Source organism: Anomalospiza imberbis, chromosome 15, assembly GCF_031753505.1.
Source record: "Anomalospiza imberbis isolate Cuckoo-Finch-1a 21T00152 chromosome 15, ASM3175350v1, whole genome shotgun sequence".
NCBI lineage: Eukaryota > Metazoa > Chordata > Aves > Passeriformes > Viduidae > Anomalospiza > Anomalospiza imberbis.
The window spans coordinates 15,301,128-15,315,024 of record NC_089695.1 but is presented as its reverse complement, the minus strand read 5'-3'; the positions used below and the strand labels follow the sequence as shown (position 1 = coordinate 15,315,024).

The window sequence follows — 13,897 nt, the reverse complement described above, 5'->3', positions numbered from 1 at the left end:
GCATGGGTGCCAGACTTACTCAGCAATGCCTGTCTGTGTCAGAAAGACACTGTTCAGTGAGGTGGGAGAAAAAAAAAAAAAAAAAAAGAAGAAGGAGGAATCCGAAGGTCAAAATGAGAGGAGCAGTGCTGGGTGCTGCTCCGAGGAACCACCGCACTAATGCTGTAAGGACTTTGCTGCAGGGAAAATGCCTTGTGTCACATCCGTGCTGCTTCTGGCTGCCATGCACAGGGATAAGGGAGGAAATGAGCAGTGTGAGGAGGGAGAGGATAATGCAGGATAAAGCAGGTCTCTCTTTCCCCTGTGAGGATCTCCTTCCCCAGCCAGAAAGAGGCACAGTGCTGGTACCTGCACAACTCCCACATCTTCTCCCACAGAGAGTCCCACAATTGTGAGCAGGTATTTTTGCTCCCTTGACAAGAGATAATGACCTTTTCTGCCTTTCTAGAAGAAAAAAAAATGTTCCCTTTGGGGCTTTTGCTTAGGATGGCATTTTAGACCCATATTTTGCTGTTAATCCTGGTCATTTCTGGCTGTCAGGTATTGACCACTTGGAAATTATGGCATTGTCTGCTGTTCTGAACTGTGTGAGAAAGGCAGGTGTGGCCCTCTCTCCTACTGGGTTGGAGATTCATGTTATATTTATGTTCTGAACAGCATCTCCACAATGACCCCACTTGGCAGTAAAAAGAGCCCAGATACTGCCACAGAAAACTCTGCTGAAGAAGAGATCTCTGTTTGCCCAGGTAAGAGGCACTTGAGACTATTATGAATTTTGTACCGGAAGTTACACGCTTAGGAAATTCAGAGAAAAGAGAATTTTCAAGTTATTTGAACAAAACGAGTTTTCTTTCCCATCTCCATTTTTCAAGGCTAAAATTATTCAGGTAATTTAGTTTGATCCTCTAGTTTTGGACCCATTTCTTCTAAGGCAGTTCTGTGGCAGGGATTGCTGGAGACTTGCTGACGAGACTCCTGGATGTGCACTGGGCATGGAGGGATCACTCAAAACAAGGCGTCTGCAATGCAATTATATTTTCAGATTTTTCAGTGTCAAGACAATGTGCAAAGCATGAGAGCTGAAATAATTTTTGTCTTACATTAATTAAACATGTTTGAGACCAAGGAGTTTTTCTTCCTTGGTCTCTCCCACCATGTTTGAGATTTTCTGGTCCTGGGTTTTAAGTGAGAAAAATAATGAAGAGGCTGCTCCTCTTCGTGAACAGCTGTAGCAGGATAGGTCACGGTGGTGCTTGGAGGCATATTTTGTTGCTAACAAAGATGTGGAGGTCTAAAGGAGGTGTGACTGTGAGACAGACCATGGAATGGGAGCTCTGCTTGTCATGATGTGAGAGCAGCTCTATTCTTGCTTTGTCTCCATCCCAGCAAGTGTCCCACACACTTTCCCTGTGTCTAATCTCACTCCCCATGAAGCTACACAGCTGCAGTGCCTTTATCCTCACACTACCATGCTGTGACTTTAACCCCTCATCTGGCTCTGTTGTTGCACTTTGTCTGATAACATTTGTGGCAAGTCTAAAGAATATCTTGAAACTGTGAAAACTCTTAAAAAGCGTTAAGGACTAAGCTACATCAACAAGTGAAGAGATAGTTGGAGGCTGCAAACCTGTGCTGACATGGAGATGCTTTTCTGCAGAGACACAGCCAAGCGCACTGGAAGCTGTTGAGGAGGAGAGTGAAGAGCTCTGTTCAGAAAGCAGAGGTGCACCTATGCAGGTAAAAGAGCTTGAAGGGTCCTGTTTCCAATCCTACCTTTAGACCTCGCTTCAGCTGAGCTGTGCTGGCATTTCCCTTTAGGTAGCTGGAAGCTTGGACTTCTGCTGTTTGGATCCTCACAAACAGTTCCCTCTTTGCTTTTCTCTACTGCTTTGTATCTCCAGTCCCTTTTGGCTGGGGACTGCTTGCAGCTGCTTCTGAAGCCTTTCAGTCCTATAGCTGGAGAGCTGTTATCAATTCCAGCCTGTTCTTTTATATCCCAGTGCTGCTGAGCTGGAGGATGCCATCAGCGTGGGTGGCAGTGCTGTTGCTTGCCCATGCTCAGGGGTACGAGCTGTGATGCTCAGCAATGCAGAGGGACCCCAGGAGCTCTGAGGGGAGTCCAAGTAAACCTCAGTCTCTTGTGCTGTCACCTGCTTTTCCCTGTTACAGTGCTCTGAACTCCAGTTTGCTCTCCACAGACCGTCTCAAAGAGGCTAAGAGGAGAGCTTCACCCAGAGATCAGACTGGTATAAAGATGTGCATGAAATGTTGAGAGCTGGTGGTGGTTTTCAGGCCAAGCAGAGTGTCCTGAGCCTGGGAATCTTGCGTTTTGCAGTAATAGTTAATAGCAATAGTAAGTCAGTGGCAGGGCCATCCTTTTACCTCTTGCTGCAGATGTGTGCTGTGTGCAGCCCCTTTCCCTGTGTTGTCACACCTGCACAGCAATTGCTTTGCAGCTGTCACTGTACCAACATCTGACTTCAGTTCCTGCTTCTGATAAAACTCCCTTTGTCTATTAATTTAGAGAGCGATATCAAAGGGGTTGCCAAGTACTCCTCTGGCGCAGGGTACATGAATACAGATTCGTACAGCTCTTGACAAGAGGCTTCATTTGTGGAAAGCTCATTCTGGGGGTTTGCAGCTTGTACAGCATGTCTGCAGTTCCAGTCTCATTCTCACAGGCCTCTTAATAAACCATCTTCTGCTCTCGTGTGCCTTTCATTCTGCAGGTATCTCCAAGCACTGCTCAGTCAATTAGGGACTGCAGCAAGGAGAGAGGCGGTCCTGGGCTGGCCACCAAAGCACATTCATGGCCCATTTGGCTGTGGCCAGGACACTGCCCTGTCCCCTTGTGCATTGCAGAGGGTGCCCTGTGCCTCACATATCTGCCTGGGTGGCACAAGGTGGTGGGGAGTGGGTTCCTAGGGATTGTTTGACATCATTATGGTTGGCAGCAGGTCCCAGACCAGAGCTGCAGCCCTCCAGGAAAACAGCAGAAACAGCTACCATGGCATCAGTGGTTTGCAGGAACCAAGCAGAGACCACTGGGAATGACTTGTTCCTAGCAGATGCTGAGCCAGGACACAAGAGCCTTGTTGTTGAGCTCAGCCTCTAGCATTGCTCTTGGCTGGCTGTTGGCTGCAAGTACTATGTCTTGTAGGCAATTTCCTCTGCTAAAAAGCAGAGGCAACTGGCTCTGGCTCTGACAGGGGTGATTGGTTCTGCAGTTGAGGTTTTCCAGACTGTTACAGCAAGGTTTTGTACAAGCAGTCTTTTGTTACAGAATGTTGCATTTCCATTTAAAATTAGTAATTTACTGCTGAATGTAGGCGGGCAGGGTGTGCAGAATTGGTGATCTCCTAAGATTGCTTTAAAAAAGGCAGCTAGAAGGAGCGGTGCCTGCTGCTTTTCCCATCGTATTTTTTATGTGTGTTGTCTGTGTAGTGCAGGTTTGATCTGATCATTCAAGTTTGACACATCTTGTATTTTATGGCTCTTCAGTGTGATGCCCCACAGTGAGGACTTCACAAGATGTAATGACACTGAGATGTGAGAGAGGGGTACAAGTGTTAATGCTGTAAGTGATGTACTTCAGCAGCCCGTGTTTGGCTGGAGGAACTCTTGTGGCAACTCCTCTGCAGAAATTCAGGGCAGAGAGCCTCCCTGGGAATGAAGGATGTTCCTGGGGCTTGCTTTCGTAGCCTTTCAGCTGATGTCGGGGCGAAATGTGTTTTGAGAGTTGGAATCTCAGTTTGAGTCCCAGTCCTGCAATTTTTGTCATAGCTCCTCTGAGTCAACAAAGCACCCTCCTTCCCTTTAGGACATAAAAATCAGGATCAGATCCTCATTTGGGAAAGGAGGTAATAAACTGAGTAATACAGCAAAGCGCTCCAGTGGCACGGAGCATCTTGGCTGACCCCAATTACTGCTTCCCTGAAATGATACTATTGGAGGGATGCAGACAGCAGTTTTGCTGCACACTGTCCACATGTCACAGCTTAACTCTAAGAACAGAAACCTCTCCCATATTATTTTTCTATAGATTTCTCTACATGGTTAATATTTAAATAGCTTTTCTTAATCATCGTGGGGAGGGGAAGGTTTTTTCTTAATGTGGAAAAATCTTACAGCCAGCCTGACTAGGCAGAGATGCAGTTATGAGTGAGATGGCTGCAGTCTGCTGCATTTGGGAATGTCAGTGGCATAGGGAGCAGGCTGGATCTCTGTGGGTTGGTAGTGGAGCACCTTTGCAGCTGTATGACCAATGCAAAAAGAGAGTGTCTGTAAATGGTAATGGCACTCTGAGAACGTACACAAGCTGTGACATTCTGCCCTGGCGAAAAGCCTCTGCTAGTAATTTTGTGTGACACAGATTTTTAATAGTATTGCCTCTCTCCTTGATCGGTGTCCCCTCTCATGACTGCTCCAGCCACCTCCTCTCTAAAGGAGGAGCTTCCAGTGATCTCTCCAGGCTTCCTAACACCACAGCAGCCTCCTTTCATCCTGGGGGAAGCTGCGTTCCCAGACAATGCTGCCTGTGTAGCATGGATCATGTCCAGAAACTGATGAGCACAAGTCAGGTGTTGAACTCTTGCTTTGCCCCATGAATTTTCCATCAGTTTCGCTTCTGAGATTTCCTGATTAATGGAAGCTTTGCCGTTTTTCCACTTTAGTGCAGGTGATGTTTGCCTTAAACGGTGTGCATGGCTGTGCAGGGAGTTTCACCATGATTCAGAAGGACATGTTGCCTTTGCAAGAAAAATTAGTTATTAGTGCAGCGTAGTTTGTTCAGCCGGTGGTGTTATTTCTGAGCACTATGTGATGAAGGAAGAGTAAAACTTATCAAGAAAATCTAAGTCTGTGTGAGCGTGAGTAGCTACCAGAGAGCATGGAGCTCTGCACCTAAGCAAAGTAAGAGAAACAGCCCCGTCTGGCTAATTTTTCTTCTTCTTCCTTAGGTTGGTGGGGATGAAGATGCTGGCAGGACTGTGTCCGAGTGCAGTCCTCCAGCTGCTGCCCGTGTGTCGTGCCCGCTGTGTGACCACAGCTTCCCAGCTGACGAGATCGAGGTGCACGCCATGTACTGCAACGGCACGGCGGGACCGGAGCCTGCCGAGGACGCTCCAGGTCTGCCGAGTGCTCCTTCCACGTGTTTGCTCCTCGTGCTCACCCCCCTTCCCTGTTGTTACTTGGCAGGCAGGTGCTGCAGTCTTGTCTCTCTCAGGATATTTGGCGTACGGGGAGGTTTGTTCACTCTGCCTTATTGCATCTCCACGCTGCCCAGGAGAGTGTTATTGGAGGCTCTGGTATTTCCAGCACCTCCTGCACAGAGACATCATTTCTGATTGACTTCACACAATAATTCACCACATTATTCACCTCCTGAATATTACCCCAGGATCTAGTTCTGGATGCATCAAGCAGTACTTGTGAGATTTGTCTATTGTGTGCTTTGTTGAGGACCTGCAGAGAATGTGGCAGTGGTAGAAAATGGAAGGCTTGAGCCATGTGGGCAATCGTCCTTCAGGGCTATTGAGAAGGGAAAATGTTCTGTACTACTACAAGAATGGCCTGTGCTCTGCATGAAGTCTGACATCTCTATGTGCAAAAATGGCCTGTTCAGGTGGCAGGGACTGCAGAAAAGTTTCCCCCTTGTTTCACTAAAATTGCAAAATGATAACTATGAGTCTGGGAGTGTGGATTTTTCTCCTTCATGTGAGGAGTGAGGCATAGAAGCACAGTCAGAATGCCCATATTAATCCTCTTTGTAGTCTTTTTCATATCAGTTTTCCATAGCCAACCTTTGTAGAGCTTAAGTGAACAAATACACTGGTTGGTTATCAACATATTCAGTAAGTTATGTTTTAGCTGCTGCTTGAAATGTAAAAATCTGTGTTAGCACAATGTCAGGTAATATCAAAGTAGTAGCTTGTAATAAGATTAACTTTTCAGGCTGTGAATATATAATTTTCAGTTACATACTGGTTTTTTAAGTGCAGCCTAAATCTGTGATGTTTGAGCAATTTGAGCAAATCATAGCTAGTACAAGAACTGTAACTTCTGCATCCCTCTAGCAGGAGGGAGTTTCACCATGTAATCTTAATGCAGAATTGATGTAGTTTTTAAAATAAAAAGTTCCTGTGATGCTAAATCTTTAGGGATATGACATGGGTCCTGTCAAGATAACAGGAGCCAGAGTAAAGGCTGATACTGGCTGGTGCTTAATTTTGGTGGAAGGTTCTCTCTGCAGGCACAACCCAGCTACTGATGCAAAGCATTTGGCTCAGGCAATCACAAATTATCATAGTTCCTCTCCCATCCTCAAGACTGATAAAGGTTTTATTTGTGTTACAAAATGGAGCAGAATTTCTAGTGTGCCTTTTAGCAGGAATGTCTTTGGCCTTGTGGTATTCTGGTCCCTGGTGTGGCTGGACTGTGAGTGTGTCCATTGATCCTGGGAAATTCCGACTGTGATCAGGAAAAGGCTTTGAAGTCTTTAGCAGAGCAAGGGAATTTGTTCTTTTCTTTGGCGTTGGCTTTCAGCAGGACAGAGTTCAAGGCTGGCCTCTCCATTCTGCTTCCAGGCTAGTCTCCTTGGGGATGTTTGTAAGGGTAGTTATTTTGGAATTGCTACTCTGCTGTTCTGGCTTGTTCAGAACAATCCCCCTGTAAGGAAACCAGCCTGGAATAAAAGGAATTTTGCTCTGTAATAATGGCTGTAAGTAGAGCAATGGGTCTGGGACAAAATCACAGTAATTTGAGTTTTCTATTGCCAGTTATTCTAGTATTTTCCCTGTAGAGACCAGGCTCTATTAGCCATAACAGTATGAGACACCTGTGTTGTTTGCACCCAGACTCTTTGCAGACCATGGGCTTCTCGGTCTTGGGCAGAATCCTGCCTGCCTGTGAGGCTCTGGCTTGTGGGGCACCTCAGGGCCAGCCTCCAACATCTGTTAGAAGGCAACTGTCACCCAAGGGGCTCTCAGCTGCTGGGCTAATCAGTGAGATTTGGGTTGAATAGGCAGAGATGCTGTTCAGCTCTGAGCAGAGGCCAGACAGTAGCCTGGCACAGCTGTGCAGGTACAAAAGGACTCTGTTTCCAGGGCTGTTACCTTGGCATCCACCACTAGCACAACATCCACAGGTAAAGCTAATGCATGGGGAGAAAAACATGTGAGAGAATTGTCTTCTGAAGCAAATGCCAGCTCCTGTGTGGGTCCAGAAGCTGTTCTCTACTGCTGCAGCACTGTGTGCTCTTGGCTGGCTGCTGGCTTCCTTGGGAGCACAGCAACAGCCTTGTGTGAGAGGAAGTCAAAGTTCTGCCCTCTAAGCCATGCCCTGATCTATTAAGAAAAGATGGCTTCAGTTTTCCTTTGGTGCACTGGATCAGGGGTTCTTAGTCTGTCTTCAGATTTATTAATTAGACTTACTCCTGATGTCTCTGGAATTGCAGTCCTGCAAACTATAGCTGTCAGTGATTTTCATTTTAATACTACAAAGGGATGAGTTCTTGCTGGTTTTACTTCTCTTCTTCTTTCTTATAATCATGCACCAAAATCTCTCAGTCCTAGGTCTTAGGAGGCCAGCTCAGTCTGGCTGACATCTAAGGGCAGGTTTTCAAATGAGCAGCTGGGCAAGATGAGCTACAGTTGCTTCCCCTACGTACATGGTCAACCTGGCTGGATGCCCAGACCACCACATACCTGGGCAGCATGAAAATCTTATAATGAATTTCCACTTTCCTGTGATCTGAGTAAATAAAAAAGAAGAGCCTGATGTTGTGTTAGCCGCTGTACCAGGCTGGGGAGGGATGAGGCCCTGGGTTTCCAGCTCAGTGACTGGTGTTAATTCCAAGTGAATGAGTGGAGCTGTGGAATTTCTGTGCCAGCTCCCTCTTTCTTCAGGCACTCAACTGAAGGGGCTCACTTGTGTGAGAGGGCTCTGCTGGAGTCACCACTTCCACCACCCACTGCTCCTGCCAATGCAGGGATCTGCTGGTCTCGGTCTGAAAGCGAATCTTGGCTGCAGCTGAGTACAGCAAATACTCTTGGGCTTTGTGACATACTCGATGCCTCTCACCCTTCATCTACATCCATCCGGCATTCTCAGTTCCCAAGTGAGCCCAGGAAAAGGAGGATTTGGTATATCCCTTCCTCCCAAAGGCTCAAATGCAGTCTTGGTGCAGCTGTCAGTCTTCAGCAGCAGCACTGGTGCTGTTAAAAAGCTCTTGACAGCAGTAGAAGTGGCACTGATACAGCAGAAAGAGTAATGAAATGTGTGCGGAGGAAAACTGCGTGGCTTCTGAGAAGGGACAAGATGCCATGAGCCAGACACTAATAGATCCTGCAGGGAAGTGGCACAGCTGGTAGTGAGCACAGGGAGCTGGTGGATCGGACCGCAGGTGGGCTGAGCAGGAAGGTGCTCAGTGGCTCTGACCTTGCAGCTCCACGTGCCAGCCAAACCTGGCAGCCCCAGGAGGTGCCCGGGCTGAGTGTGCTGATAGCAAGGCCGTACTGGGCAGGGTTTGCTGCTCTTCCCCAGGGTGAATGCTGGAGCCAAACAGGCCAAGAATTACTTGTCAACCAGAAGAAATGCCGAGTGAGGGAGAAGGTTGTTCTTGGGCCATGGAGTATGTCTGACCCAGCAAAGAGCATTGCATATGGGAGAGTTACAAGGCTCCTGTCACACAAGCAGGTCAGCACTGCTCTGTGGTGGGGATTTTGCCTGTGGCAAGTATTTTTCTGTGTTCTGAACCCCCTTCTTGGGGGCAACCAGCATGTTTTGGCAGGGGTTATGCCTCACCAGCTGGCTCTGTTCTCTCTCCTCTGCTGCTTCTTCCAGCAATGCAGCTGAGGGTCTCCTCCTGGGCAGCTGCAGAGCTAGTCCCAGACATCTCTAATGGGCCCATTATGCCAGATGTGTTCACTGCTTTTGGAAGAAAATAGAACTGATTAACACCTGAGCTGGTGCATGAGGCTTGTTAAGGAATATTAACGAGCGCACACTGATTTGGAGAGCAGTTCTCACCATGCTGTCAAGCACACATGTTGGTTGTGTTCTTGGGAGGCTGGATGGCCTAGGGGGTGGCCACTGTTACCAGTCTTCCTAGTTAGGCTGCCACTTCAGATCTGGGCCAGGCTATGTTAAAAAGAGACATTTGCTTAAGTTCCTATGAATGATGAGCTGTTGGTATCAGTCATCGCCTATGAGACAATACCCACATCCCAGGAAGGCTTGAACTTGTTTTTTCAGCATGGTTGTCTCCCATCAGCCCCAACAGCTCCTGAGCACTTCACATTACATTGCTGGTTGTAGCTGCAGATCAGTGATTGCTGCTAAAGGAAAGGCTGTGTTGCATTATGGATAGATATTGAGGTTACCCGACATTCTAGAAATGGGGTTTTGCTAAAACTCAGAAGAATTCCCTTTGTTCCGCACAAAATGTTGTGGTTTGCTTTCTTAATCACAGATGATGTGCTAACAATAACAAGTTTGTTGTGCCTATACCTTGGAGTCAGACTTTTGTCCTCATGAGTATGGGAAGCAGCATCACCAAGCCGTAAAACAGCTCCCTGCATTGTCCCCTTAGCCAGCGTGCCTGAGCGCGCTTACTGTGACATCTGTTTTGGAGCTGGAGTCTTGAACGTCCCTGGTGAAGCAAGCTAAGCTCTGAAATGTTCCCTGAGGATCTTTGCTGGTGGTATGTCAACAGGAATACGCTGAGAGGAATTCAACTGAAAGGGACAACACTCCAACGTGCTCCCTGCAGATGCCTGCAGAGCCAGTTGGGAAAGGCTCCTTGGGCTTGCTGGGAGAACAGAAATGGTTGGACCCGTCATCAGCTGCTCAGCTGGGATCTCACTGGCTACCCATGTGTTGGAGCTTCTGGAGAGCAGCACTGCTCCTGCTAGAGATCTTCATCCAGGGGTCTGCCAGGGCTGTCTGTGGACAGTGGGACAGCAAGGATCACTGTGGTTCACATGGGCAGTGGGAAAGTGATGAGTGTGGGCTAATTGTTGTAACCTTCTCCTTCCAGTGTGAGCTGTGTCCCTTCCCAGCCAGGCTCTCTGTCAAAGATCTGGTGCCTCTGTACAGCCCTTGCCTCTGCTCTGCATTTCCCTGAGCCCACAGCTGGCACTGTCCCTCCCTGCAGCAGGCACTGGAGCCTGGTTTGGCAGGGAGCTGGGCTGTGCTGCCAGAGCAGCTGGGTAACGCTGCTCTCAGGCTATCACACTGCTGTCATCAGCTCTGAAATTCCTGTAAACTACAGACTGTCAATCCAGCTGTTTCTGGCAAATTAGGTGTGAAGTGGTCAGCTGGCTCCCCAGTCTGGGAAAGGTAAATTTTTCAGTATCCCCCCAGGAAAAAAGGACACTTGTTCGACAACCTCTTCTGCAGGAAAGAAAACCCTGCTTGTCCCAGTCCATTGTTTCCTCACCTCTACCATCACTTCTGCTGCAGCTTTGAGTGGAAGTGATGGAAACTTGGTGCATTTGAGCATGATATAGGGGTAGTTTGGGGTGGATGGTAGTAACCCTTTTTGTTAACCCTTTCTGTTTTTCCTCCAGTGCTCACCCGGCGTCAGAGAGAGGCAAGAAATAAAGCTGCCAGTGGTAAAAGCAGCCTACCATCCTCAGACATTGACAAGTAAGTAGGTATGCCTGCTCCTCCAAGATTATTTCTGTGCTTCTGTACTAGCTTGACTATGGATGTCTTTATTCCTGTACAAATGCTGGCCGTTGGCCTTATAACAGTGTTTCCCTAAGAAATTGCTTTTCCTCAGTGCCTCTTGTTGCAGTGCTGGCTATATTTAAACCAAAGCAAGAGGAATTTGCTGTTCTCAGATTGTTTATTTTTGCGCTGATTTCCTTTCAGCCCAATCCATGGCGGGTCAGGGGCGCATGGCTGCTGGGGGAGAGCTGTAGCTAAAATGGTGCTAACTCAGCCAGTTTCTGATGGGAGGTTTGAGCTTGGTAACCCCAGGAAAAGAAGAGGCCAGGACATGGAGGCTGTCAACATGGCACCTGTAGTGATATTCTTAATTAAATTAGACTTTCAGAATAGCAGTGGCTTTGTTTAATCTCTCTCCATGCAGCCCCTCCTCCTGCCACCCACACAAAGCATCATAAGAGAGGATCTGACAGTAAAATCCCTGCTATGGAAGCAATTTTGCTGTTACAAACAGTGGATGGCAACATCACTAATGGAATTAGGCTAATTATAGAGAGGACAGCTTCTGTTTAGACACATTATCTGGGTAATCAGTACTGACTGGAAAGAAAATACAGGAAAAAGTGCTGCAGAGTTTTGCTCGATGGGGGCTCTCCATATGCATTTTAGAGCCTGGGGTGTTTCACTCAGAGAGTACCACTATCAAACTGAACACAATGTTGCTGGGGCTGGTCCCTGGGGCCTTTGTCTCTTCTTGGAGATAGTCCATTCCTGAATGCAGCTTCCCTCCCGAAGAGGCAGTGTCCTTTTCTGCAGGGTTCAGTCCCTGCTGAGAGCTGGTGTGGAAGTGAGTGTAGCTGTGCAAATCTATGCCTGACCTTCATCTCCTTTCACCCAGAATAATCTTCTTCCCAAGAACAGTCAGTTGTCCTGCGTGAGCCTGAGCATCTTCCACCCAGACGAGGGGGTTTGAGGAACAGGCTGAGGCAACCCCCCCAGCAGGAGCATGTGCTCTGCAATTCCTCTCTCTGCATGGCATGATGTAAAATGGAGACAGTGCAGAGAAAGGCTTGATTTACTAGTCAGACAAGTTCATCCAGCCCTGGTAAAATGTCTCTCTGATTTAACACACTTGGTTTACTTTTCAGGCAGAATTTAACTCCCCTTTGCAAAGCCCTTGCACTTCATTTCTGTAGATTTTGACAGGGTGCTTTATGTCTGGGGAAAAATCAGTGGTGTTTGAGATAGTTAGATGAGCAGCTTTGATTACTGTCCCACTGCTGCAGCAGCAGGATCCAGAGGAACAGGCAGGGAAAACTGATAATCACTCAGTCTTTGCAATTGGTGCTGGCCTGACCCCACTGAGCAAGACTGGACTTGGTGACACGTTTTCTCCACGGCATGGCCTGGAGGAGGAGAGTCACCACCGGTGTCTGGGAGCCCGGTGCAGGGTGAATCCTAATGCAGTGCTCTGTCCTTTGCTGCCTGGCAGGTGTGAGAAGTGCTACCTCTGTAAGTCACTGGTGCCACTGCTGCAGTATCAGAGGCACGTGGACAGCTGCCTTCAGGCTGCTAGGCAAGCTCAGGGAACGAGGAGGCTGCGAAGAGCCAAGGTGAGGGGCGACCCTGCACACCATCCCCTTTGCTTTGCGCTGGGTGTGGGGCTGGGTTGGCAGCAGGAGCTGTTTCCCTGGTTGGCAGGGATGAGCTGACCTGATGTAGGATTGCCTGTCCCTGTGGGCCACTGTGGACAGAGAACTCACTGCCCTCCTTCCCACGCCGGTCTGTGAGAGCACCGACGGGTCCCAGGGGTGAGCTAATCCAGCAGAGCTGCCAGCAGCCTCTCCAGTGGGCAGGCAGCCAGGGCTGTCCTGCTGCCAGCCAGCACGCCTCAGTCCTGCAGCCTTCCTCAGCTGGATGTCGATGGAGTGGAGGCCAGCGTCAGGATGACAAACCTATCTGGGTATCCACAAGGCCATTCCCATGGGGAAGGCTTTAGAGCCAGAGCAGGGGAAATCGCTCAGTGCTGGGGGTGAACAGCAGCATCCCAGGAGAATTGTGGGGGAGTGAGTGTGCTGGAGGTGTGCTGGGTGTGGGGAACGTGCCTTGCTAGAGGAGGTGGGAGGCAGGAGCGTGGGTGGCAGCTGGCTCACAGTCACTCACCAGGTGTTAGCCCCCACCGCGCTTTTTCCTGCTCGTGGCAGTCCCAGGGGAGCACAGAGGGTCTCCTTCCAGGCCTTCCTGCTGGCTCCTGCAGGCAAAACCCTCGTGCTGCAGCTTTGCCTGCGCTCAGAAATGTGATTCATGGCATGAAGATGCAACATGATGTCTTAGTTTTGTATAATCCCTTAAATCCATCACAGACCTCAGCCCTTTAGGGATTCAGATGCAAATGATGAGATTTCTGGTTGATGATTTTGGCTGGGATTCAGCCAAGCACTGTGTGGTTCGGAGTACTGCAGGGCATAGCTGCTCCTGCATGTGACCAGCTCTGTGGGGGCTCTTTGATTCTGTCCCTGTGCCCCACAGCTGGCTGGTGTGTGGGTCCTGCAAGCAGGCACAGGGTGTGGGGGAAAGATGCTGAAGCCGGGGGGCTCTTTGGGAAGGCTCAGCAAGGCTCTGTTACCTCTGGCCCTGTCGTTTGCTGGGGTGGCAGCTCACTGGGGAAGCTTGGGCATTGGCTGGGCCATTGCAAAGCTTCCTAATGGCACAATTGGGCTTGCAGTTTCTTGCAATGGCCCATTTTGGGGTGATTTGCAGCTCCATTGCCACAGCCAGGATGCCTGTGCCTTCCAGAGCAGTTCTGGGGGAGAGGGGACTTTGCTGGGCCAGTGAGGCTCAAAGCAGCCAGGCCAAGTGATCTTCCCCTAGCATGTGAGCAGCATGGCTGCATCTTCCCAGGGGCAGAGAGAGGGCACAAGGTGTGTTCCTTGCCTGGCAGTGCCCTGAAGGCCCTTCCCTCCAGCACCAAGCACCAATACCCTTGGACAGAGTGGGACGAGTCTGCCCTTGGACATGCAGTGCTGGGAGATGTGTTCCAGCTGTGTCAGAGCCCCTGATGCCCCCATTTATCACAGCCCTGTGCTTGCTGGCTGGGCTTGAGGCTGGCATCCTGTACCCTGGCCTCCTTCTTTACCAGGTTCTGCTTGATTACCTGCTCTCTGCTGCCTCTGCTTGAGCACTACTTGGGCTGGGCACAGAACAGTGCCCTCCCCACAGGTGGCTG

At 49.1% G+C, this 13,897-nt stretch overlaps 1 protein-coding gene across 6 annotated transcripts in view; it reads left to right on the top strand.

Moving 5' to 3' along the window:
- Positions 1–13,897, top strand: part of UIMC1 (ubiquitin interaction motif containing 1) — a 39,849-nt gene that overhangs the window by 24,813 nt on the left and 1,139 nt on the right. For 3 of the 6 annotated variants that reach the window (XM_068206074.1, XM_068206073.1, XM_068206075.1), the window contains exons 7-11: positions 658–746; positions 1,658–1,737; positions 4,959–5,127; positions 10,569–10,647; positions 12,164–12,284. In XM_068206074.1, coding sequence (XP_068062175.1) covers positions 658–746; positions 1,658–1,737; positions 4,959–5,127; positions 10,569–10,647; positions 12,164–12,284 — 538 coding nt within the window. Of the gene's footprint in view, positions 1–657; positions 747–1,657; positions 1,738–4,958; positions 5,128–10,568; positions 10,656–12,163; positions 12,285–13,897 lie in introns of those variants that run through there. The other 3 variants (XM_068206078.1, XM_068206076.1, XM_068206077.1) reach the window with 3 other exon arrangements.